The sequence below is a fragment of the Rhinichthys klamathensis genome, unplaced genomic scaffold, assembly GCF_029890125.1.
Source record: "Rhinichthys klamathensis goyatoka isolate OS25496 unplaced genomic scaffold, OSU_Roscu_1.1 h1tg000140l_1, whole genome shotgun sequence".
In the NCBI taxonomy this organism is placed as follows: Eukaryota; Metazoa; Chordata; class Actinopteri; order Cypriniformes; family Leuciscidae; genus Rhinichthys; species Rhinichthys klamathensis.
Window position 1 is genome coordinate 2,135,244 of NW_026606675.1, and position 27,635 is coordinate 2,162,878.

Consider the following 27,635-nt stretch of genomic DNA (forward strand, 5'->3'; position numbering starts at 1 on the left):
AAGACGGGTTGGAGCGAAGGCTGTCTCCCTCCACCCTGAAGGTGTATGTGGCCGCTATCGCCGCATATCACGAAGCAGTTGAAGGTAAGTCTCTTGGAAAACACGACCTGATCATCAGGTTCCTGAGAGGAGCGAGGAGACTGAATCCTCCTCGCCCTCCTCTCGTTCCCTTTTGGGACCTCTCAGTGGTCTTAAATGCCCTGCAGAGGGCTCCCTTTGAGCCTCTGCAATCAGCTGAGCTTAAGATCCTGTCAATAAAGACAGCGCTCCTGGTTGCGTTGGCCTCCATCAAGAGGGTAGGGGACCTGCACGCATTCTCCATTGACGAAGCGTGCCTGGAGTTCGGGCCCGGTCACTCTCACGTGATCCTGAGACCCCGGCCTGGATATGTGCCCAAGGTTCCCACCACTCCCTTTCGGGACCAGGTGGTGAACCTGCAAGCGCTGCCCCGGGAGGAGGCAGACCCAGCCTTGGCACTGCTCTGTCCAGTACGCGCACTCCGTGCTTACGTAGACAGGACGCAGTGTTTCAGGACCTCAGACCAGCTCTTTGTCTGTTATGGTGGGAAGCTGAAGGGAAAGGCTCTCTCCAAGCAAAGGTTATCCCACTGGATAGTGGACGCCATTGCTTTGGCATACCAGCAGCAAGGTCAACCATGCCCCCTTGGTGTGACCGCCCACTCCACCCGGAGTGTGGCGTCCTCTTGGGCTTTAGCGCGTGGCGCCTCGCTGACAGACATCTGCAGAGCTGCAGGCTGGGCGACACCTAACACATTCGCCAGATTTTACAATCTCCGAGTGGAGCCAGTCTCCTCCCGTGTACTGTCTTTTTCAAGCTAACACGGGAACCGTTAGGTGTCTCGCTTGCTTGCCACTCCACTCCACGGACTGGATACGTGCGATATTTCCTCAGGTAGCCTTCCTCTCTGAAGCCCTGAGTTCCTCCAGCACTGTTGACGCTGGCACCAGTGTCTATTGCCTGTGCGTCAGCTAGGTGCCTCCGTGTGCATGGTTCCTCCTCCGAGCAACCCCCACATGTGTATTTCCACTGTAAGCCTCCTTGAGCATGTGTCTTTCCCTCGGCAAGCCACCTTGCCACTCCTGGAGTTGAAAGTAGATGCCACCCTACGGGCTGGTCACTCCAGTGTTCCTCCATATGAAGCCCCCTCGGCCCATATGTGTATTCTTAAGTCCTCCCTACGGGCAGGCATGCTGCGGCATATCTCCCCTGAGATATGCTTCCCAGTGTACCTTGGTATTTCTGTGTTAAGTAGGACTCCTTCGTCCGTGCCTATATCACGACAGGGAGGTCAGACTTCGCAGGGCACTGGAAGACAGCTGTGAAGGTGGCGTGATTACACGGGGACCCCCATTCTCCGTCATCCGACGTAACTCGGAGTGACTACGAAAGGGTTACGTCTCCGTGCCACTTCCGCTGTACCGCTGGGTCGACGCCTGAGTTCAGTCTCGGCTCCTCAGCGAAGACATGATCTGCTGTTGCAGGTGTCTCTCCTTAAATACCCACGCGGTGGGGCGGAGATACATTATGCAAATTCCGCAGACCCATGGCATTTCTTTGCCATTGGCTCGTTTTTTAATACTCGAAGAGGATTGGCTTTCTGGCGAAACCCCCATTCTCCGTCATCCGACGTAACGTCTCCGTTCCCTACTCAGGGAACGAGGGTTACATCCGTAACCGAGACGTTTCCTAACTGCTAACATTAAACATTTCCTGTACTGAACTTAGACGCCAACCCATTTTCTGCTCAATACAATTCATCTGATGGTCTCAGATTTCCACATATAACTGCTGTGGGTTAAACTAGGCCAAGCTTTCATGTGAATAACACAATTTAAACATGGTAGCCAACAAGATTAACTAGTACTAGTACAAATGGACCTCCTTCGATCTGACATTTGATTAAGTTTTGTGCCCTAGGTGGTCTTGCTGTGTCAGGTGAATCATTGACTGTGAATAATCAGGTGATGTCAGAGCTCCTGTAGTAAACGTCATCATTCAGGTACTTATCTGAGCATGAGATCAATGGTACACTACAAAAACCACAAGCATGTAAACTGATGGACAGCTTTCCCTTATTAGTTGTCAACTGTAATCACTTATAAAGACTTAAATATGGGTCAGAAAAGTATTTTTCAAAAAGGCGACGAGAAAGAAATAGTTTGGCCCGAACACAATCTTGTTAGCAGGTGATTGTCACATAACTAGGTTAAGGAATGGCTCTGAGTGTCCTGTCCAGATGGTTTGGTGTATGGTGGCAGGAGGTGTGATATAGGAGCTGACAGACTAGGACTCTAAAGATGGATGGCAGGTTCAATTGAGGATCAGCACATCTTTAAATATTCAGCCTGGGCTATCCTTCCTATACTTTAACAGAGAGGGAGAGAGAGAGAGAGAGAGAGAGAGAGAGAGAGAGAGAGAGAGAGAGAGAGAGAGAGAGAGAGAGAGAGAGAGAGAGAGAGAGAGAGAGAGAGAGAGAGAGAGAGAGAGAGAGAGAGAGAGAGAGAGAGAGAGAGAGAGAGAGAGAGAGAGAGAGAGATAAATGAGCACAGAGGGTAGAAATTAATGGAATCCAGAAAGAAACCGGGAAATCTGAGGGAATTAGCAAACCACCTGAGTGTGAGCTGCTAAAATTCATATTCTTAACTCATTTGTGTCTTATTTTCCAGTTCAAATATCTAAACATTTTACAGTAAGATAAAATACATTTCTATTAATGATGCTCTCTCTGAAAACAAGTGAATGAAATCTTGCAGTGTTGCTTCTCAACATACTGTATATCTGGATTCATGGATATTTTTATTGTAAAACAAATTAAAGGACCAATTAAAAAGTCATTTTGAAGTCATTTTAGTGTGAATGATAGAGAGACTGACTGAACTAAGTTAACAAATAAAGTGAATGAGTGAATAAGCGAGGAAGCGAGTTAATGAATGACTAAAGGACCCCCAAAGCAAATGTGTTTAAATGAATGTGTGAGTGAATGAACAAAAAAAAAATGCGAATAAATACAGTGAATAAGAATGTGAGCACATGGGTAAATGCATGAATGATGGGTATGAGTGAGTGAGTGAGTGAGTGAGTGAGTGAGTGAGTGAGTGAGTGAGTGAGTGAGTGAGTGAGTGAGTGAGTGAGTGAGTGAGTGAGTTAAAGGTGCAGTAAGCAATTTCTGAAAAACACTGTTGAAAAGTAGATTGGACCGAGCACCACAACAAACTTGTAGCCAATCAGCAGTAGGGGCCGTGTCCACTCATGATGGGGGAGGAGAGAGAGTGAGATTTGAAGAAAGACTGTTGAAAGAGAGATGGCTGAGAGACATTACAAAAGAGAAAAGGTCAAAGGAATATCTCTTCTAATATAGAAGGGTTATGATCAGGCAAGAGCTTTAAGACCCATGTTAATATTAAAAAAGCTTTCCAGTGCTGGAGAGACCTGAAAACGGACACAGAGGTTGAGTATTTCTGCTCCATACGTGACTTGAGTAACATTGGTTTTAAATATGTGCTATTGACGAAAAAAAAAAAAAAAACCTTTTGCTTGTATATACTCTTGTAATGTATGTCAATTTTTTGTTCTTCCTTGTCATTCATTCAACATCTTCGCTTTATTTTTCGCAAAGCTCTATTTTGCTTCGCTTCTGCTATGATAACGAGACATCCACTCTTACATTGCATGTTCGTGCATTTAGGGGGCGGAAGGGAAGTTTGTTTGGGTTGATTTCAAATATCATTCTCAGAAATCGCTTACTGCTTCTTTAATGCGAGTAAACAAATGAGTGAGAAAGTGACAGAGTGAATATGAGTGTGAGTGAGCGAGTGATGAAGAGAGACAGAAAGCAGAGTAACAGAGTGAGAAACCCAAAGAAAGAAGGAGCCCAAAGCAAGTGTGCGCTTTGATTCAGTGTGAGTTGTGATTGTTCTCGGTGTAGAAGACGACGCTCTCCAGGGTGCTGCTGATAACAGTTTCTCCTTTCTTTCTTTCTTTCTTTCTTTCTTTCTTTCTTTCTTTCTTTCTTTCTTTCTTTCTTTCTTTCTTTCTTTCTTTCTTTCTTTCTTTCTTTCTTTCTTTCTTTCTTTCTTCCATTATTTATCCCTGACTGCCATTCGCCTTGATATTGACAGACAGTTCAATCACCCCTCAGCCAAACAACCCTCCGATCCTGCGGCCTGCTCAAAAATACAGTCTGAAGAGGTGATGTAACACACTATGGGAGGGATGCCTCTGTGCCGAAGCAGATAAGACTGAAGAGGGTGGGGAACGCTGGCCTGCGGCTGCCATGGGGTGTGAGGGGGAAATCCCAGCACCAAGATTAAATCCCACAAACCAGAGTTAATCTCCCCTGCCCTCAGGAAACACACACACACACACACACACTCACTGGATTAATCACATCAGAGGGCCAAGCAGGGGAATTCTCTGACCCCCATTAAACTACAGGATGGCACCAAAGCCGCCGCTGTGCACACGACCATCTACGTGATGTATTGCACAAGCGCTGACTCAACGTCACACTGAGATATGTGTCACACATATTCTACAAAACGACACTGGCATAGATTGAGATGTTCATTTAACACGGAGAATGATCCACATTGGCTGAACGACCTGAATTTGATCCAGCATTTCCTATAAAAAGGCTTGTTAACCATGAAAAATGACCATCTAATGGACTTACCTTGAAACTGGGTGAATTTTATGGTTCCCATGCGTTCCCCGTTCCTGAACATCACCTGACCCTGCAAAAAAAAAAAAAAAAAACACAGCGAACAACCTTCACAAGAGCTGCTTATCACGTGTAAATGGACAGTTTGCAGAAGTCTTGATTGCACAGTTGAGATGATTAATATCATGGCACATAATCCAAGTTGGACAGATATATTTTACAAGGATCGATTTTCCATCTTGTTGATATATCCTTCACTCTTGGCACAGCAACAAATTGGGAGTGTATAGCTTGAAGTCTGGCCCAGTGCTTGTTTTTTGGCTCATTTATTAGTTTAAAGATCTTTGAATTGATCACATTCTTGAGGCAAACATAATTAATAGCAGCACTATTGATTTGTTAAATTAGAGGAGCGCATGGAGGTCTGAGATGGTTGTCAGGTTGTGCCAGGTTACTGGTTCACAAATACAAAGAAAAAAAAATCCAGAAAAAATATAACATATACATTGTTATATAATATAATATAAAGTGTTAAATTGCTCAGGTCCATGCATAAAATAAAATAAAATAAAATAAATAAAACTAAATATTTTTTTATTGTTGTAGAATGTAGTTAATATTGTCAAAATTATATATATATATATATATATATATATATATATATTAGGGCTGTCAGTTAAACGCGTTATTAACGGCGTTAACGCAAACCCATTTTAACGGCGTTAATTTTTTTATCGCGCGATTAACGGTCTTTTTGGCCTAGCAAACTTGGTAGTTTTTTTCACATGCTTTTGCAACAGGACGCGGCATGCGCTGCGCTATGAAACCCATTCATTTCAATGGCTTGCGCCGCGCGAGGACATTTTGTTGCTTCGTCGACCAAAGCGCAAGCGGATCTAGCTAGACCGGAAACAAAACAACAGGCACGCCGCACACACTCGTTTGGGCTTGCGAGCCGGCCAAATAGCTAACGTTACGTTTTGAGTGGATGACGAGCGCGAGACGCCGAAATAGATGCCAATAAGATTCTGAATGGAAAGTTTAGTTTTAAAAAGTTGCCAAATGGTTCCATTGACAAGACCAAAGTGATCTGTGTATTTTGTCGTTGTGAACTGAGCTATCATCATCGCAGCACGTCCAGTCTGAAATACCACTTTATGGCCAAGCACACACACACACACACACAAACACAGCTGATGCGAATTCTCCGCCCCCTCGTCAATATCAGGACCTCGTCAATATTTCTTTCACCATTTTATTGATGGACAATGTTACATTGTGTGAGAGATTATTTGCTCCAAGTGAGAATGTTTTAGTGTGAAATTGAACACAGTATATGCCAATGTTGTTTTCAATAAAATACATTTGCACAAGGCAAGCCGATCCACTTTTCCATGTTGATAAGAGCATTAAAATGAGAAAAATAATGTGACAAAAAGAAATCAAGACACATTTAGAATAGATAAAAATGTGCGATTAATTGCGATTCATCGCGAGTTAACTATGACATTGATGCGATTAATCGCGATTAAATATTTTAATTGTTTGACAGCACTAATATATATATATAAAAAATTGACCTGTATATACTTTTTTTTGTATGATACAAGATGTGTTTTTGTTGAAATGTCCGATAACCGGTATGCAGAAGTGTTATATATATATATATAACACTTCTGCATACCGGTTATCGGACATTTCAACAAAAACACATCTTGTATCATACAAAAAAAAGTATATACAGGTCAATTTTTTCTTACTTCAGCCAGCACAACTAAAAAAACAAACAAACAAACAAACAAACAAACAAACAAACAAACTAAGAAGCAGCATAATGGCAAAGAAAAAAGTTGTACAGTAGGTTCAATCGCAAATAACAGTGATCCAGAAAATATAAAAAGGCTTTTTTGCATTCTTCTTCTTATGCCCGTGAGAGATCATCACAGCAATAAGAGCATTGCAAGAAACTTTAAATTAAAATGCATCTGCTAAAGAGGAAGAAACCAATTAATATTAAATATATAAATAATAAATCCCTTTACCTAGTTAGAAAACAATCATTAACAGAAGAAGTAAAGTTTCCAGCAAAATAATGAATTAAAATATGACGCAAAAAAACCTCAACAGACCTTGCAGGTTAATCATGGATATCTGATCAAAACGCAGATGAGTATCTAGCATTTTTACATAAATAGCTCCTTCACTGGATCAAAATACTATCTAATTTGCTCATTAAATCCTAAAAAGGAAATGTGTAAATGCAGTTTGCTGTCTGTCTGCCCCCGGAACTGCCTAATGAGCCATTTAAAAGGATATGGGATCACTCGGCCCAATAAAATAACAGGTGAGAGGCATACTGCATTACCATGGCAATGATTAGAGGCCCATTAAAACCATGGGAGGCAACTCAGAAGTGATCATATCTCTAAAAATGTCTGTCTTTGAAGTGTAGAGCAGGCTCCGGTCCCAGTGCGATACGATTCTTTGTTTAGATGCTCTGACGTGGGCGCGCTGGATAAATGCTCGCCTTCACAAAACACATTAAAGCTGCAATTCAGAGTAATGTGTGTAAACAATATATAATGTGAACTGCAGCAGTACTCGTATATTTACACATATCTCATAGGCCTTCAAGTCCTAATATTTGATTTATAAGCTGAGCAGGATGTCATTTTTTGTGACATTGTCGAGACAATACAACAAGGAGAAATGATGGTCATATTTTGCTGTTCAGGACCATCATTTTCATTATTCATTTTATAAAACGGAGGAAAGAAAGTCATTTGGATGGTGGCATGAGGGTGGGAAAATGGTGACAGAATTTTTTTAATTTTTTTATCCCTTTAAAGGTGCCCTAGAATGTTTTTGTTTATTATTTTATAATGTTTCCTGGGTTACCCTTATAATGTTAGTATGTTTTTTAGATAAAAAATAATCATAATTTAGAAATAAATGGCATTTTTCCTAGCCTGCTTTTAGCCTCTGATTTGAACACTCTGTTTGAAGGGGCGTGTCTGCTGTGGGATTCAGTGTAACCGCGGCCACTGCTGTGATTGGCTGACATGCTTGCATATGAAATAGCTACGCATTACATGTGAAACTCTCTTCCGAATACTTTTACTACTGCTATTATACGTTTTTACTATAACAGCTATCGAGATTAACGAATCGTGAGATGTTTTTAAAGTATTTAGATCTATTCCCATCACATAAAAAGTTGCCGTGATGAGCATTGAGCAGATGACAGTGTGTTGATCGCGAGAATGAAGATCTTATCATTGCAAAGCAGTTTATGCACTCTCTCTGCTTTCACCAATGCAAACACGATGATGTAAATACAGTAATAGCTTCGTTGTGCAGTAACGTGCGTCATTGATTTCATAACGAGTTTGGCAAGTGTCCAGATAAACTCGCGCTGTGTGGAAAGATTGTTCTTTGATCGCTTTCTGTATATAATTTGTTCACAATTTAAATACGATTATTTTCATCCTACTAAAAGAAACGATGTGAAGCTGATATTTTAGTCACTGGCTTGACTTACTGATGCATAAACAGTATTGAACGATTTTGAGAGAAAGATTACCTGTCTGAACTTGAACAATTACACATCAGAAAGTGTTGCTTGGTAGCTCGATCCGAGGCCAGCTCTGTATTGGCCCAAGTTGAGGAAACAGTCGGTGAAATGTTTGGAAATTTCCAGAGAAAATAAAATTAACCCATTGTTTCTTCAGAGGCTCAGATGAAGGAACTAAAAAATACTTTTGTGTTCATGTGTACATCCACACTGAGCAACTGCCATGCTTCGGCTGCGCAGTTCCGCCTGGCATTGAGGGCTGGCATTATGCAAATATTTGGACGCGTACATATTAATGATCCCGACTATTGCGTCACAGTCGGTATTGTGTGGAGAACCGACCGTTTTTCAGGGGTGTTTTTCATAAACGTGAATTAAATGAGAACGCGAAAACAGTCCAGTTTGAGATTCACTCTATGTCATGTCCATGCACTGAACTCTTGTTATTTGACTATACCAAGGTAAATTCAATTTTGAATTATAGGTCACCTTTAAGAAGTGAAAAGCTGTGATAGTAGTCGGTTTTTCTAAATCAATGAAGGCTTTTTCTCAGTTTTCACACTCTTTCTCAGTTTCTTTGTTTAGACTGGTTTCATAACATTAGAAAAGCTGAAAATAGGTTTTGTTGCGCTACAGGTGTGGGCTTATGGGTCAAACATGTTGATGGCACCTTTATCCGTGTGTGTGTGTGTGTGTGTGTGAGAGAGAGAGAGAGAGAGAGAGAGAGAGAGAGAGAGAGAGAGAGAGAGAGAGAGAGAGAGAGAGAGAGAGAGAGAGAGAGAGAGAGAGAGTCTGTGAGGAGGTGTGGACAGGCCGGGAGCAGGGGGCCTTATGGAGATCACACAGGTGTGAAAGGCACCCTCAGGCCTGCAAAAGGGGGTTGTGGGTGGAGGTGATGAAGGTGGTGAAGCAAATGATGATGTCGCTGTCGAACAGACCGAACAGCAACTTACTGCAGATTGTTTGGCCCTAAAATATCCCCCTAAAACATATATAAAGAGATCAACCTTCTCCTGACAATGCAATGACTCTGAGATTTTGCAAACAACAGCTTTGCTGCCACAGCCCACATCTGCAGTGCAACAATCTATTTTCAGCTTGCCTAATATTATACAAATTAAAAGAATAATTTTTAGAAGACATTTCCTTTTTTATTGAAATGTAAGCAGTTCAAGCCTAGTGAATAATCTGAAATGTTACAAAAGTAATGGGTAACTGTCAGAGGTTAAAGAAGGAAAAATTATACTATGCCGATTTGGTGCCCAAAAAACATTTCTTATTATTACCAATGGTGAAAACAGTTATGTTTTAATGTTTTTGTTTTTAAACAGTGATCATCTCGTTCCAGGATTCTTTGATGAATAGAAAGTTCAAAAGAACAGAATTTATTTCAAACAGAAATCTTTTGTAACATTATAAATGTCTTTACTGTCACTTTTGATCAATTGAATGCATCCTTTCTGAATAAAAGTATTCATTTCTTTCAAAAATAGATATATTACTGACCTCGAACTTTTGAACAATATGTTTGCTTCTAGAATGTAAGTTGTGCTAACCAAATGAAAGCAGCACACCATTACTCGTCACTCAAAATGATCCACAGAGACTTCTCTAAGATAATGTTTTAGTTCCCGAGGCATGCTGGTACTCAATCGATAGCTCTCCTCAGAGGACTCAAAGTCTGATGGAGAAGCTAGAACAGCCCGTTCTGTTGGACAAAGACCCAGCCATCGGTACGAGACAAACCTGATCCTTGCGGGACCACTAAATCTGTTGTAGTCAGATTGCAATCTATTTTTATGCGATTGTGTTCCAGAAGATTCTATGCTTTGATGGGAAGAAGTTATTTCCCATTATAAATTTTAAATTAGAATCTGAGATCATGAATAGTGCGTATCCATCTGGTAAGCCTAAAACATCACCAATAGTAGTGTTTTCAAAAGTACCGACTGCAATTTTAAAATTGTGACGCTTTGAGCGCTGTTGAGTGGAATCGTAAACACCACTGATTGGCCATTGTGTTCACACGCTCATCGGATATGTCTGTGATTGGCTACAATAATCAACACACGGGAGCGTTTGAGAGCACATGGAAGTGTTTTGAAAGCGGGATCGGGAGTGTTTGAAGGCACAAGCAGGCGTCTATCAGCAGAGCGAACTAGGTGAAGAGCGTCATTGATGTATATTTACAACATGTTTTTCAAGCGCTGATCATTGTAGCCAATCACAGAAATATCTGATGAGCATGTGAGTACAATGGACAATCACAGGCGTTTACAATTCCGCTCAACAGCGCTCAAAGCGTCACATTTTTTATATTTCAGTACCGACTTGGTACCGAAGTCAGTACTTTTTGACATCTCTAACCTATAGATAGTGATGCATAATATTAAAGGAATAGCTCACCCAAAAAATTAAAATTTTGTCATCACTTAATCACCCTCACATTATTCCAAACCTGTATGAGTTTCTTTCTTATGCTTAACTCAAAAGAAGATATGTTTAAAGAATGTTAGTAACCAGACAGTACATATTTTCCTACTATGGAAGTCAATGGCTGCCGTCAACTGTTTGATTACCAACATTCTGTAAAATATCTTCTTTTGTGTTCAACAAAGAAACTCATACAGCTTTAGAACAATTTGAGGGTCAATAAGTGATTTTGGGGTGAACTATCCCTTTAATAAAATTAGTAATCATTGTTGCAGATAGCGTGATCATATACTATACAGCTAGCAATAGAATGTGGAACAGACATTAGCATAGCTACTTCAGGAATTGAAAAAAGCTGTGATAATTTTCAAACAGCAAAAATAAAATTGCATACATTTTTCCAGCCCTGAAGATTTGCTAAATGTAAGATGATGGCAAACGTAATCTAAAAATAGAGGAAATTAACTATTAAATATGCCATACTTTAATTGTCCAATAAATTAATTCTCTTATGTCGGGCAATAAACATTATGGAACCGATATATTGTGCATCCTTATCTAAAAGGAGGTAGAAAGACCAAATGCTCTTGTTTGCATTTCTGCTCATATCTCAACTGGTCTTCCAGCAGTATTTTCTTTTTTATGCGTGTTGTTTGTTTTTCCTTCCTCTCCATTAAGCTTCTGCGCCGAGGTCTCGCGGCACATGCATTGTTTGTTAGCAGCCTGGGCAAACATAAAACATACTCTGCTACACATGAGAGATAACTGCTTGATAAAAGCTGAAGATGGAGGGCTGGAGGACATACAGTACTAAAACCCAAAATGCCCATTAACCCCTATTCATTCCCCAAACCAACAGCATTTACTGCACTATCAAAATGCCTTCCGTTTTTTTTTTAGAGAGACAGGTCGGTTCAGCATCAGCACGTGCCTTTAGATTTGCTGACTTGCCTTCTTTTTGCGCTCTGTGATTCTCTGTTTTGGCAGCCTGCAGCAGTGTGTTCTCATAAACAAACACATTCGGTGATGTCTGCAGACAGGACACTCTCTGCATACCAAATATCTCCCTACCTCTTATCTGGTTCTCATTCTGTCAGCGGCATCGCATGTTTAGCATTACTAGCCTCTAATCCCAAGTTGCATTCTTAAATGTTTGCCCTCCCTTCAGCCTCCCACAGGCAGTTTGCAGCAATGAAAGCAGGCCTATCTCTCTTTTGACTTGGTGATCACAAAATGGCCTTTACAACTCTTCAGCTTTAGGAAATGATGGCTCAATATAAAATGACATGCCTAGATTGTGCTAGCCACAGTAGCTTTTTTAGTGAAACATGTTACAGAATTGTAAAGAGGCCAACCAAACACTGCGCTTGGACCCAAGCAAAGCCTGGTTAACACAAACTTACCGTCACTCCAAAGAAGTTGGTTTCGTTCATCACGTCCAGGACCATCTTGCCCACCTCTCGGTCATCCACCGTGAAGTTGTGGTACATGTCGTGCCTCTCCTTGTGTCTGAGGAGCTCCATGACACGGGTGAGGGTCTTCGCTATCACCCAGATGCCATCATAGGCAAAGCCGTGAAACTTGCTGGGCTCCACTCCTTTCTGCTCTCGCTCCCGGTTGTACTCCCTCGCGTACTCCTGCGGCGTCTGAACACACACAGGTAGAGCAGCACTGCTTCACAAATAAGGAAGCCCAAGATGATCAAAAGGGAGAAATCTTTTAAAAATGTAGTTTGAAACATATGGACCAGGTTCTTGAGACTTCCATTTTTTTAAATCATCAATACTGTCTTCTTCTACTTAACATTGATTTTAATTACAAAAATGTCAATTGGTAACAATCAGGTAAAAGTCTCTTATGATAACAAAGGTGGCATTTATTTGATTGATAATAGGGTGAACGCAGTAATATTGTGAAATATTATTACAATTTAAAATACATGTTTTCTCTTTTAATATATTTTAAAAAGTAATTCATTCATGTGATGCAAAGCTGAATTTTCACCATCATTACTCCAGTCTTCAGTGTCACATGATCCTTCAGAAATCATTCTAATATGCTGATTTGCTCAAGAAACATTTATTAATATTATCAATGTTGAAAATGTTTTGTGTGTGTGTGTGTGTTTGTGTGTGTGTGTGTGAAAACAGTGATACATTTTTTTCAGGATTCTTTGATGAACAGAAAGTTCAAAGAACAGCATTTATTTGAAATTTTAATATTTTGTAACAATGTTTAAATTTTAAATGTAATCATCATTGCATCTTAAATAACCATGAATGTACGTAACTTCATATTTTCAAAAAAGTTTTTCAAGGTTATAAATATGTTTTTCAAGGTTAAATATATATTTGTTAAAAATGATCAAGAATATCAGCAAGTTGGACATGCTGGTCTAAGCTGCTTATTTCAACAGGGAACATTAAGGAAAGCTGATTGAGAAACTATTGAAACTGAAATTTAAATGCAGAATTTTTTCCTATTGCACATGCTAGAATTTTTTTGTCTGTCAGAAATCAGAAATGCCATTCATAACTTGTGGGATCCCACCGCATTGCAGACACTCACTCTTCCTGATATTCCCTTTATCTGTTTGGCACTGAGGGGCTCGAAGTCCACGCTGATATAACCCTCCATGGCTGTCAGCAGCTTCTTAGTGGTGCAGTTTGTGGAGTTTGCCTGTTCCCACCAGTTCCCCTGATACCATCCTGGGATGATCCACTGGTACTTACTGCCATACATGTTAAGGTTATAAGCCTGGAGCACACACACGAGATCAGGGACTCAACAGTCATATCATTTCAAACAAAAAACAACTGTTAAGCAAACTGTATTGTAACTGTATAATGACACAGTTAAAAGTTTCTATGGCACATGTACAGTCTATTAAATAGATCCAAAATTCCTCAATTCAACAGGCCCTTTGCAGTAAATCTAAGGCTCATGGTGCATGTTATGGTGAATAAGTTTGGCTAACTTACACAGCAGAAGACCTTAGCGGCCAGATTCTCATCGAACTGACCAATGATGATCCGAACATCATTATCCTACAGAGAGGGGGCAGAGAACAGAATTTAACGGGAAGTTAATGGCTAAATTATAATAAGATTTAAATATAACATATATAATGGTGAAATGTACACTAATGTCACAATGAAAAAAAAAAAAAACCTAAGCGTGCTCGTAACCATAAAGCTGTATCCTTAACCCAGGAATTATTCCAAAATATATAACATGAAATTCCCATCTGTCATTGTTCTGAAAAACAGGTAGTCCAGCCCCATTCATGCTATTGGTTGAAATGTTGTTAGGTCACTCCCACTTGGGCCTCTCAAACAAACAGTTTGCAAATCCATTTGGAGAATAAATTATACATTTTGCGTTCAAGGAAACATGTCCCAGACACTGGAAAAGTAGTGCACACACTCCACTCACTTGTATGGAAATACAAATACAAATCCTTGGGCCAATTCACAATCCTGTTATCCATCTCTTCCGTATCATTTTTGTCTGTTCTTTCTCTGACTCTATTAGTAAAATGCCAAAATGCTTCAAAAATAAAAGCAAGCAGAATTTTCATGAGAAAAGCTGTTAAAAGAAATAGGGTGTGTAGCTTTGCTAGGTGAGAAATAAAGACCACATTTATTTGTCACAATAGTATCAGCAGTATGAATTGCTTCATATCCAGAAAGAGAGAGAGATCTGCATCTATAAACAGCATTTATGCTGCATGATTGAGTCTGTAAATAATTTAGCCCACTTCAGCATTCTTTCCTTTCCACCTTGTCCAGTTCTGCATCATGAAGATCAATCCATCACTAGAGCAGGATGAAGCCAAGACTGAATCCATGAAAATGCTCTGGACGCATTTGTCATGTGCTAAGGGCTATGCTAATATTCGAGATATAAACCTGCATATTCTTCTGAGGTTATTAAGTATCCTTTTTTCTCATTCTGCGCATCAGGATCTAATAACATCCCTCTCCACCCTATTAACTATATTGCCCTTGATTCTAGCAAATGCCAATGAAAATTTCAGGTGGAAGTCAGACAGCCTTGTTTGAGGGTCGCCGCAGCCCCATCCATCAAAAGATGTCTCACAGTTGCCAGGATATTGAGATGCCCACCAGCGACTTAGAGAAATCATCTCTGAATGTATTTTTTTTTTTTGCTTTTTCCTCTTGGGATGTCATCCTCAAGCAGAAGGCTACGGGAACAGCATTTAACATGCACAACTAATGAGCTGCTCAAGATGAAAACTATCATGTTTAAGCAGAAGAGAAAATAATGACTCCTGTGGGTGGGCTAGCAACATCTCTGAAAAAAGTAGCGTTTACAGGTAAGATCACAGCGGATGCATTAAAACTGATCCCAGGCCTGCTCTAAACTCGACAATAGTGACATAAACGGCATTCGCAATGGAGTCGCATTCAAACACTGTTTGAAAGTGAATGTGTGGCATGTGGCAAACAGTTTCCTTCAAATGTTTCTCAGAGACTGTCTCATTTGCCACAAAACCACACTCTGCAGTGGTGCCAAAGAACACGCTGAGATATTGGAACTATTGTGCGAAATACTCCTGCATCTCTTTTCAGGACCGAACGCTTGGGTCAAGCGCTTCTTGCTTCATAATCAGCAGCCGTCACAAAGCCCGACGGCGTGGACACTTAACCTGAATCTGTCCAGCTGTGTAAGTGGCTCCAGCTGTCCTGGAGTCCTGGCAGACACAAGCTTCTTACACCCAGTCAAAAAGGAGGCTGGATCGACGCCAGGCTGCCCCAAGACGTCGCTCACCACTCGCTTTGCTTTTATTAAGAGCATGGTTGTGAGACTTTCCCACATTTACATAGCAAAGGGTAGCCCATCTACAGTGGATGTGTGTTTCAAAACTCTGATAAAAGTCTCTTTGTTTATATATAATGCAACACGGGTGACTGCCGGCCCAGACTCGGTGCACAGCCGTTTCAATGTGAAATATAAAGTCGAATTTACAGACTCTAAGAGACGCTGTCAACTAGTCAAAAATCTGACTGTGCAAAATTTGAAGAAACATTTCTTCAGCAGTTCTTTGCCATTGGGGGAATTGCGATAATAGAGGTACTAAGTCAGGCAGGTAATAGAAACCATAACAAAAAAATGACTCAGCAAAAAAGGTGGGAACAAACCTTTAGTTGGAAAATTGCAAAGTAAGAGAAGCAGCAGTCAACAATGGAACCATGGCTATTCAGATCATACACAGACCCAAATAAATTGATCATGGCATTCCTGCCACTGTATTTGTTTATGATAATAATGACTAAGAAAATATCTCTTCAAGAGTCATCCAAAGTTTAACCTGTAATGATTAAAACAATGACACCGCAACTCATTAGTATATCATTAGCATAAAATGGAATAATTAATATAATAATTAGCTTCATAGGGAACTGTCAAAGCGTAATGTGGCTGAACAGAAAGTGAGAAACAGACTATGAAGAAAAAGAAAAAATAAGTTATTTTGCATTATATAAAAAACATAAATTGCACTGTTCCCTTTCGAGGGAACTCGCGATGCGTCACTTGACGCTTTGGGAACGCCCCCAGCGTGCATGCGTCTGAGCATCAATGTCAACTAGTCCAATGGAAAGAATGAGCGTCACGGGCGGGTGACGTCATGACCAGGAAGGGATAAAGGCTCACCCGGTGAAACGCGGCATTAGCTTCTGTGTCTCAGCAAGCGATTTGTGTCATTTTGTCTCTGTCTATTTACTGTTGTCTGTTGCGGAAAAGGATGGAAACTAAACAAGTGTACAAACAGTGTGCTTCTCCCTGCCCGCGTTATTTAACGGGTGGGGACACACACGAGCTTTGTGTCGTTTGTTTGGGAGTGGAGCATGCGGTCTCAGCCTTCGAGGGGGCTGAGTGCCAGCATTGTGAGATGTTACCGCTTCGCATGCTCCGCTCTCGCCTGTCACTCTTTGATAAAGAGAGTGGGCAGGCTCGCGATCCACAGGGATCAGGACCCGCGTCTGCTGAGGCAGCGCGGAGAATGCATTCCTGGGGATCGCAAAAGGATCTTTCGGAGGGGTTGGAGACGGGTCCGAGGGCTCTTTCTCCTTCCTTACCCGAGAGATCCAGTGCTCTCTCCCCGGTGTCGGAAGCACGCTCTGCGGTTTCTTCTGCCCGGGGAGAGAGCCCTCCATTACTTTATTGCTCTTCCTCCGAGGAGGTTGATGCGATGAGTGTGGAGAGTGTAAGCACACACATGGGGGAAAGAGATTCACAATTTATTTCCCCAGCATATGATGAGCTGGTGGATGTTATGTCGCGGGCTGTAGAGAAATTAAATATTGAATGGCCATCTGAGAAGAAGGGCGCTCGTCCTAAAAGCAAATTAGATGAGCGCTTTTTATCTTCCACCACATTATCTCCACCACGAGGGCTTCCATTTTTTCCCGATTTGCACAACGAAATTTCTAAATCGTGGAATAAACCATATTCATCACGTCTTTTCAGCCCTCATGTTAACACTTATTCGAGAATAAGAGGGCTGAAAGAGTATGGTTATGAGGCGATGCCCCAGGCGGAAGAGAATTTAGCCAGTTATCTTTCCCCTGGTCCCGCATCGTCTCTGAAAGCCTCGGCTTTGCCCACTAGACCGCTTAAAGCCACTTCGGTGTTAGTGGGCAAAGCTTATACGGCAGCAGGTCAAGCTGGAGCATGTCTGCATACTATGGCTGTGCTCCAGGCTTATCAAGCTGACCTGCTGGGGGATCTGGATAGTAGTGAGGGAGTCAGTCATGACGATATTCGTGAACTTCGTCGGGCTACCGATCTTTCTCTCAGGGCTACTAAGGAGACCGCCAGAGCAATTGGGCGGTCTATGGCAGCCTTGGTAGCTACTGAGAGACATTTATGGTTAAATCTGTCTGAGATTAAAGAAAAAGATCGAGCTTTTTTATTAGATGCTCCGCTTGAACCTTCTGGTCTCTTCGGCGACGCAGTCCACGCGGTCGTCGAGAGATTTCAGGAGTCAAAGAAACAAGCGGACGTTTTTAAAAAGTTTATCCCTCGCCGGGTCCAGCCCCCTGGGACTGCTGGGCGTGAGCAGCCCCAGCCGTCGAGCTCATCATATCGTGTGCATCAGAAAGAGAGTGTTGCGTCTCGTGCACCTCCACGTAGAGACTGGAGACGGACGCAACCCTCTCAACCGAAGTCTTCTAAGTCGAAGCCGGATCTGAGGACCGTTCTTCAGGCGAAGAAGACTTCGGTTAAAAAAAAAAAAAGGTCCTGATGTTCATGCATCAGGCCTGTGAGGACAGCCCCGACCGAAGTGGAGCGGTGTACACCTCATTATACGGTGCCCGTTCCATTTCGGGGTCCTCACGAGACCGTTCTACCAACCCTGCCACCCTTGGTGCTTCAGGGCGCAGCGGTCTCCAGCGAGTCGCTGATGCTATGCTGCGGCACAGCATCGGTTTCGCGCCCTCTGAGGGGGGCCTTAGAGCGGCCAGTTCAGGTAGTTCCTGCCATTATGTTTCTCGATAACACCACTCGAGAGGCTGGTTCCCTTAGTAAATTTTCTGGCAGCGTGGAAGCTTCTGCCGAATATTTCTCATTGGGTCCTGCAGATTGTAGAGAAAGGATACAGAATCCAGTTTGGTTCTCGTCCTCCTCGTTACAACGGGGTGCTGCCCACAGTGGTGCATCCCGAGCAGGCTCTGGTAATGGAGCAAGAGGTAAAGGCCCTGTTAGCAAAGGAAGCTATAGAACAGGTGTACTCACCCTTTTTTACAGCCGTTATTTCAGGTTTTTACAGCCGTTATTTCATTGTTCCAAAAAAGGATGGGGGGTTGCGTCCCATTTTAGATCTTCGTCTGTTGAATCGTTCAGTACAGAAACTCAAGTTCAAGATGCTGACACTCAAACAGATCGTGACTCAAATCAGGTCCGAGGACTGGTTTGTCACGATAGATCTGAAGGACGCCTACTTCCATATCTCCATCCTCCCTCAGCACAGGAAGTTCCTAAGGTTTTCTTTCGGGGGCAAAGAATACCAATATCGGGTTCTTCCTTTCGGTCTAGCTTTATCACCCCGCACGTTCACGAAATGCGTGGATGCAGCTCTAGCCCCTCTCAGGCTTCAGGGCATACGTATTCTGAACTACATCGACGACTGGCTGATTCTGGCGGAATCAGAGCAGTTGGCGGTTCGGCACCGAGGTGTCGTTCTCGCCCATATGCAGATGTTGGGGTTGAGGCTCAACGCCAAGAAGAGTGTTCTTTCTCCAGTACAGAGAACCACTTTCCTTGGTGTGGTATGGGATTCAGTGACGATGCGGGCCACTCTATCGCCCGTTCGTGTAGCTGCTATCCTGACAGCCACCAAAGAGCTAAAGCTAGGCCAGTCACGCACTGTGAAACAGTTCGAGAGACTGTTGGGTCTCTTGGCGGCAGCGTCCAACGTGATTCCTTTTGGCCTGCTGTACATGAGACCTTTACAGTGGTGGCTAAGGACCAGAGGGTTCTCCCCGAGGGGAAACCCACTTCGTATGATCAAGGTCACGCGGCGGTGCCTTCGTGCCTTAATTATATGGAGGAAACATTGGTTCTTAACCCAGGGTCCGGTATTGGGAGCTCTTTGCCATCGTGTTACGATCTCGACAGATGCTTCCCTCACCGGCTGGGGAGCGGTAATGGAAGGCCGCTCGGTTCAGGGTCTGTGGAAAAGTCATCATCTTTCGTGGCACATCAATTGCCTGGAGATGATGGCTGTCTTCAATGCGTTGAGACAGTTTCTCCCAGACCTGAGGGGCCATCATGTGCTTGTACGAACAGACAACACATCAGTGGTCTCTTATCTGAACCGTCAGGGGGGTCTGCGGTCGCGTCCGCTCTGCAAACTGGCGCACCAGATCCTCCTGTGGTCTCTGGGGAAGGTACTCTCCCTGAGGGCAGTGTATATTCCTGGGGACCAGAATGTGGGGGCAGACATCCTGTCGAGGCAGGAGCTGAGGCCAGGGGACTGGAGACTCCACCCCGAGGCGGTGGAGAAAATTTGGGAGTTTTACGGCCAAGCAGAGGTGGATCTGTTTGCGTCTCAGCACACGACGCACTGTCCACTTTGGTTCTCCCTTACTCACCCAGCCCCCCTGGGGCTGGATGCTATGGTGCAGACGTGGCCGAGGCTACGTCTGTACGCATTTCCCCCTGTTGCTCTGCTCCCAGGAGTTCTGGAACGAGTCCGCCAGTACGGAATAAGCCTACTGCTTGTAGCACCATGCTGGCCGAGTCGGATCTGGTTTGCGGACCTGATCCATCTCTTAGACGGTCCTCCCTTGGAGATCCCGATCAGGAGAGACCTTCTGTCTCAGGCCGGGGGCACAATATTTCACCCTCGACCAGAGATTTGGAACCTGTGGGTTTGGCCTCTGAGGGCTCTCTGGCTGCTGAGACCATCCTAAGCTCCAGAGCTCCAGCTACTAGGAAACTATATGCGCTGAAATGGAAAGTTTTTTCTGTATGGTGTCACCGACATCAGTGGGATCCGATTAACTGTTCTGTGAACACAGTACTCGAGTTCTTGCAGGAGCGCTTTACGTCAGGTTTATGTCCTTCCACACTTAAGGTTTACGTGGCGGCCATTGCGGCTTACCACGCCCTGGTTGGGGGTACATCGTTGGGTCGAGACCCCCTGATTACACGTTTCCTTCGTGGCACATTGAGGCTGAGGCCTGCAACTCGCACTAGGGTGCCAGCTTGGGATTTGGCAATAGTACTAGAAGGCCTGTCTAGGGCTCCATTCGAGCCCTTAGATTCGGTTTCAGAGAAATTTCTTACCCTTAAGACTATCTTTCTGCTAGCTATTTCGTCCCTTAAGAGAGTTGGAGACCTTCAGGCCCTTTCGGTTTCCCCCACTTGCCTTGAGTTTGCACCGGGGATGGTCAAGGCATTCTTATATCCAAAACAGGGATACGTCCCTAAGGTGCCGACCTTGATTCCGAGGCCTATCGTGCTGCAGGCTTTCTGTCCTCCTCCTTTTACATCTGCGGACCAGGAAAGGCTGAACCTCTTGTGTCCAGTGCGAGCACTGGATACTTATGTTCATCGGACATCTTCTATGAGGAAGTCCGACCAGTTATTTATTTGCTTTGGATCACCTAAGAAGGGTCTTCCTGCTTCTAAACAGACGGTTAGCAAGTGGATAGTCGAGGCTATTTCACTTGCATACGAGTACTCTGACCATCCGTGTCCCTTGGTGGTCAGAGCTCACTCAACGAGGGGTATGGCGGCCTCTAAAGCCTTGTTATTTGGGGTTTCCCTCCAAGACGTTTGTGATGCGGCAGGCTGGTCCTCACCGCTCACATTCGTCAGGTTTTACAGTTTGGACCTGGATGCTGCCCCAGGTTCTCAGGTGCTTAGTGCTTAGTTCCAACAGACTGACACTCAGGTACTTGGAATTCTGGCGTTTTGGGTATTCTCGTTCCCAAAGCGTCAAGTGACGCATCGCGAGTTCCCTCGAAAGGGAACGTCTCAGGTTACTACTGTAACCATAGTTCCCTGAGAAAGGGAACGAGACGATGCGTCACCCTGCCATACTTCCTGCTTCCCTGTGATCGGCTTGCTTCGACTTTTTGAAGCTAATGCCGCGTTTCACCGGGTGAGCCTTTATCCCTTCCTGGTCATGACGTCACCCGCCCGTGACGCTCATTCTTTCCATTGGACTAGTTGACATTGATGCTCAGACGCATGCACGCTGGGGGCGTTCCCAAAGCGTCAAGTGACGCATCGTCTCGTTCCCTTTCTCAGGGAACTATGGTTACAGTAGTAACCTGAGACGTTTTCTCAAGGAATTTGTAAAAAATAATTGATCTTATTATATTCCCTAATTTGTCTTATTTGTGTCTTTTTTCAGCACACACATTGTTAAAATGAGACTAATTTGCCAACTGGCAATTTTTTTTAGGCACAAATGTAACAAAATTAACAAGAATTTCTTTACTTTTTTTTTTTTTTATAAGAATTGGCCCAAGCTGAATCTGAACTCTGGTGACTTTCACACAAGTGAGTGTGTTAGTGATGCGCGGGTCGGCTTTTTTTCCAACCCGCGGGTCCCGCTTTTATGAAATTATTTGGCCCGCCCCAGCCCGCACCGCACCACTGTATCTATTTTTACAACCCGACCCGCCCCGCACCCGCGACCGTTAAATAGACATACTACTAGGCATTGTAATGTAAATGAAAACAGCCTTTATTTCAGCCTGAAAATGCTTGGAAACAACGCCCTGTAAACTGGCAACAAGAGACGATTATGAATATGAATCATAAATCAGGTCATATTAATACGATACTAATAAACATTTTCAACATTTACAAAGCGTTTGTATTCATCTATAGGCTAAACCATTTTTTATTTCTTAGACCCCCCACAAATATGTCTTGACATGCTGGAATTCAAGTGCCTGTTTTGTGGCACTACTGTTTGTACATTTTTCACGCGAGTTGCACTTCAGGTAGCCGATCTAGCTACTGTTGTCTCCTGCTGCAACTATTTCTGAGAACAGCTCCCAAACATTAGATTTAGCAGCCTAACCTTATTTTTCTTTTCAATTTAATCAGTTAAAATCCCGACCTCAATTTCTCCCGCACCTCGTCTTCCCTCTTCACTTTTATTTATCCGTTGTTGTTGTTGTCGTGGCTGGCGGCGGGAGCTGCAGAGCTGCTTGGCGCGCCGCTTTCGTGACGTGTCACGTGACGACAAAGGTTTATGGACCTCACGCAAGTTAAGTTGCTACGGCATTCGTATTGTAACCTTATCAAATAACCTAATAAAATAAGAACATAGATATTCCCAAATATTTAACATAGGCTGGAAATTGCAAGCAACATACATGGATTAAAAATAATGACCCGCCCCAACCCGCTCCGCAAAAATAAAGTGACAATTTCTTTACCCGCCCCAACCCGACCCGCGGGTTACCCGCGGGGTCCGCGGGTTACGAGTTGGCCCGCGCATCACTAGAGTGTGTGCATTACATTCCAGTAGTTCAACACAGAACGTTATATATATACACACACATGAGTGGGACATTGTGAACTGTAAGCTATTTATGTTTTCTTAGTGGTGCCTGTAAGCTTTCTTACCTTCAGTTTCTTCACATTCACACAGGGATCATTAGAGAAACTCTCAGTGTCTGCAATCTGGATGTCTGCCTTCTCCAGTTCATTGGTCAAATCATTCCGCACCTGTCAGAGAGGGAGAATGAGTGAGAAAGAGAACTAGAAATGAAAGAGAACTGAATGAAAGCAGGGTTTGTGGATGGTGAACCACCCAGAAAAGTACCCAATCAAAGGCAGCACTCCCTTCCTCTGATACATGTCTCAATTCACTCTAATCTCCTGCCGATCTGACGTTCCCCCTGAATCCCAATCAGCCTGGAGCATCTGTGGAAATCTTTCCTCCAATGATCCCACTGGGCTTTGGATAAAACACGACTCCAACCAGCTCGGCTCCACACAGACTTCATCCATCCTTGTCAATGGATGCTTTTGAAAAATGGACCAGTTCCTTGCAAATAAAGTCTCAATACCTTCCGCCCTCCACAAAGATTTATGGAGTGAGTGCCGGTATATTGTTTAACACAAAAGGTGTTAAGAAAGGGATCTTTTCATGCACTCAAAACCACTTGCTGCAAAAATTCCAACCCATCAACAAGACATGGGACACACATTACCCAAGCCAGAGTACGCTGTGCTGTAAAAGGTCACAAGTACTGTTTGGTACAGGTTAAAACTCTAAGAGAAGCTTTATCTTTAAACTTATTCTCTTAAATACAGTCATACATATTAATACACACATTTTTGCCTGTTGAGTCATAGCTTTTATCAGCATCTCACTCCATAAGTGTTGTGTTTTAAAGATCTTGAGACAACTGAACCAGCCTAAATATTCAGAGATTGAATATAGTCAACCCACCGACTAGTCCATTTTGAAAATACACTACCGTTCAAAATTAATACTTTTATTCACAAGGGCACATTCAATTGATCAAAAGTGACAGTAAAGACATTAACAATGTTACAAAAGATTTCTATTTGAAATAAATGCTGTTCTTCTGAACTATTTATTCATCAAAAAATCCTGAGACAAATATTTTACAAAATTATTAAGCAGCGAATATGTAATATACAGATGTAAACCTGTTTAAACACTTGGTAAGATCTGTCGATCTGTCTCGGCTGACCACCTGTGATCAGATCACCCGGGAGTAAAACCGGGAGTAAACGGTGTCAGATTTTGGCAGAAACCTGAACTCATTCTGACAGACGTTACCTGAAAAGCCTGGCTGATCCACATTGTCTTGATTACTGATGCGCGTTGCGCATATTTGTAGCTTAATGCTGGCAGATCCTGGAAACCCCTTTCCACATGAGCAAGTGTGTGTGTTTGTTTGTGTGGGTGTACGTATCCACATATGTGGATCTCATGAGCATGTATAAGCAATAACTGTGTGCTTGTGTGTGAGCACAAGAGACCACCTGATTTAAGCAAGAGGAAAGAGAGACAGAAAGAGACACAGAGAGGGACGGGTGGGCACTGTAGTAAAGGAGCTCCAAAAGGATTATGGGATTTGAGAGCTGTCCTAAAGCTGAGGAGAAATGAGCATGATGTGATGTGAAATTCATAATGCATTTATGCACTGACCTGTCAAATGAACCCAGAGAAAAACAGGAAGCCACATAAATCAGTTAGAGAGACATAAGAGCACAATACTGGCTGTCAAGAAGCTCTGCAGGCTAATTTACCATAAACCAGACATTATTCTCCATCTCACCCAGATATACAAACCGTGTATGCCATAAATGCCTACAGTTTAAGGTTTTCAACGGAGACCACAGTCCAGATTTCAACACAACCTATTTATAATTCATTTAAATGAATTTAATAAAAAGGCCAAGAGGCTCTATCTACAGAGGCCCCCCAAAATGTTAGGGTCCAAAACATTTTAGATCACCTATATTGACAGTGTGTAGATAATATGGTGTTTTTGGCAGTTAACTAAAACTAACTGAAATATGTTTAAAGGTGCACTATGTAACTTTTTGGTTCAAAATTAATAAAATTTAAGTAACGAGTCAATATATCATCAATCTTTTGGGGTAGGCAAGGCCGGAAGGATCCATCTGTTGTATCCTTAAAGCTCCAGTCCGTAACTTTTTTAAGTTAGAAATAATCCAAAATAATTATATAAAAAAAAAACGTATTCTGCCAGTGGTCAAAACTATCTGCTTGCCATAGCTAGATTCAAAACGGTTAGCTTGTAATAATGATTTTAATTCCAGTGGTACTGGTGGGTTTTCACGGGAAATTCGAGCATGTCTTTGCGTCATTACGTCACACCCGTACACATAAAGAAGGAGTTTCGGCTAGCCGGCTATACTGCGCGTGACGAGATGTTTAGATGTATAGGCTTTTCTCGCAGCACTTCACATAATTAAACTTATGGCATCCAGAAAGATCCAAACAACAATCATCAGTGTCAACTGGAGTTTCAGCAGTTATAAAACCCAAAAGACTTCGTACTTCGGATTTAAGGTGGCTAGAGAAAGAGAAAGAAACCGTCTCATGCGAACACAAGGATTTAAACATCGGCGGGGCTTTTGAAAAGTGCGTGAACTCCGTGTTTTGAAGGGGTTCAAAACGGAAGAAGAGACGGCTTTTTTCTGCTGAACAAGTAAGACATTTCAATAGTTCAATCGTGTAACAGTACGTTTTCTTAATTCACACAGTTATGGAGTTTCCTTTGTTGTGCCTTTCTCGTTTTGCTATTATGGAGAATATGAATTCTGAACTACACAGGTAACCATAAAACACATTAAATTTAACATTAGTCACGCAATGCTGATGTTGTTAACATGAACAATTTGAGAACAAAGTAGGCTATAATTTGCACGGTTGCTGTAAATCGCGTTGATTAAATCTAACGAAGCTTATCATGTCGAATGCTTTTTCCCCCTTAGTTGGTCAGAACAAAAATGGATTTTACTTACTTGTTCAGAAGACATTTTCTTATGAAAATTCTTATGTTGGTCAAACTTTCAAAAAGTGAATCTGTGATTCTGTATGACAGTATCCACACAGCGCGGTGACTGACAGCACCACTCGCCTCAAAGCACTGTGTTCATCCGCGCTGTTTCATGCCGATTTACAACCCACGTAAAGATGATAATTCCGCGAATCACTGCAGTTACAGATTTCGAACAGAGAGATGGCGACAAAGAGGAAAAGATACGGACTGCAGCTTTAATTTTTACGGGAAGCGAAGGAGGCATTTTGAGGCCGCATTTGAAGGAGCCTTCGAATTAAGACAGCCTTCGTCGCAGTGACGCAAACGGCCTTCGAATGCGCCCTTCAAAGGACGGAGCCTTTGCATTGGGACACAGCTATAGAGTACCTTTAAGTAGAAGTACTAAAATTACTCAAACTAAATCTGAAATAAAAATAAAGCTAAAATGAAAGCTGAAAATGTAAAAATAAAAGCTAATTCAAAATATGAATAAATACCATATTCATATACTAAAATAAAACTAATAATACTAATACTAAAAATTTTGGAATAACAATACCATGTTTTTGGATCACATTTAATTAATTGGTATTAGCATTAGCTTTAGCCTCAGCGTTAGCCACACTCCTCACTTTCCAAAAGTGTTCCTTTTCTTCACGGCATCACAGATATCAACCAGTCATCATGATACCAAGCAGCAACATGTTCTCTTCAGAGCTGCCAGGCCTGTAGATGATGAATTAACAGGACTAGCGTGGGTCACAGTTTGTTGTATCGCTGCCTTATTTTTCCCTATTTTTCTAAACCCACAGCAGTCCATCATCAGCCACATTTTCCACACTGCTCAGGTCCCCGTGAGACCGAGCGCCACGAGTCTCTGATTGGCTGCGTTTGGAGATATATAGGAAGGTGTGTGAGTGTCAGCCGGGATCTTCTCTGTGATGCTGACGGCACAATGAGCTCTGACAGAGGACAGTGGCCTGATAATGTAACCCGCCACTGACAAATCTCATCTGTATATGGGCACTGAGGATGCAAACTAACATTATTTCAAATTTGAGTAGAAGCAGATGCTCAGAGATTTCTTTTTAATTGAGCTGTTTTTGAAATGTTTCGTTTTTATTAGGCATGTCTGATTTTGAATCATGTTAACTACATTTTTTACACAATACTAGAATTATTTTGAGTGCTTTGAAGCACGTTGCTAAAGTGTCAGAGTGGTTTTAAGGTAGTCAAAGGTAACTTCATGTTAAGATATGAATTAAATATATTTAAAACAATATTTATTAACACGTATACCAAATTTGATATTATTATGGTTTAATTTTGCTTACTAAAGACTGGCAAAATATTAACCATTTTATTCAGTTATATTATTGTATTTACAAAACTGTCAACCAACTACAGTAGTAAAAAAACAAAAATAAATGATATATATATACTCTACAAGAAACTACTGGTTTTGAAACTACTTTTCCTTATTACAATACCTTTATCTACCTTTTACCTTTATCTCTTAATTTATGTTTATACATTATATTATATATCTGCCATTACATTTTAAGAAAGTCCCCATATTTTGCGATCCTCTGTGTCCAAAAGTTTTTTAAAACACCTCATTTAAATGAAGACATACCAGACCGCATTATAGACTTTTATATACAGCTAATTATAAACCTAATTATAATGCTAGCCTACCCCACCTTAACCTTAAAATATTTATAATTTTACCTTTGAGAACATTCCCAAGGGGAGCTTCTAGGGACAATCTTGTCCCCAAAGAACAGCTAAGTAAACATACATGCACATTTTCCCTATTCAAGAAACCCTGGACACTCAAAACAAGCAAAGACAAGAAAAGAGAGCCTTGATGCTTAAAGATAGATTTCCTATGTGCACT

The 27,635-nt window shown here is 42.3% G+C and overlaps 1 protein-coding gene across 2 annotated transcripts in view; it reads right to left on the reverse strand.

Moving 5' to 3' along the window:
- Positions 1-27,635, reverse strand: part of gabbr2 (gamma-aminobutyric acid (GABA) B receptor, 2) — a 255,725-nt gene that overhangs the window by 62,578 nt on the left and 165,512 nt on the right. For both annotated transcript variants that reach the window (XM_056257645.1, XM_056257646.1), the window contains exons 4-8: positions 22,812-22,913; positions 13,670-13,735; positions 13,257-13,445; positions 12,092-12,334; positions 4,694-4,754 (exon numbers count right to left, since the gene is read on the reverse strand). In XM_056257645.1, the coding sequence (XP_056113620.1) occupies positions 4,694-4,754; positions 12,092-12,334; positions 13,257-13,445; positions 13,670-13,735; positions 22,812-22,913 (661 nt within the window). The remainder of the gene's footprint in view (positions 1-4,693; positions 4,755-12,091; positions 12,335-13,256; positions 13,446-13,669; positions 13,736-22,811; positions 22,914-27,635) is intronic.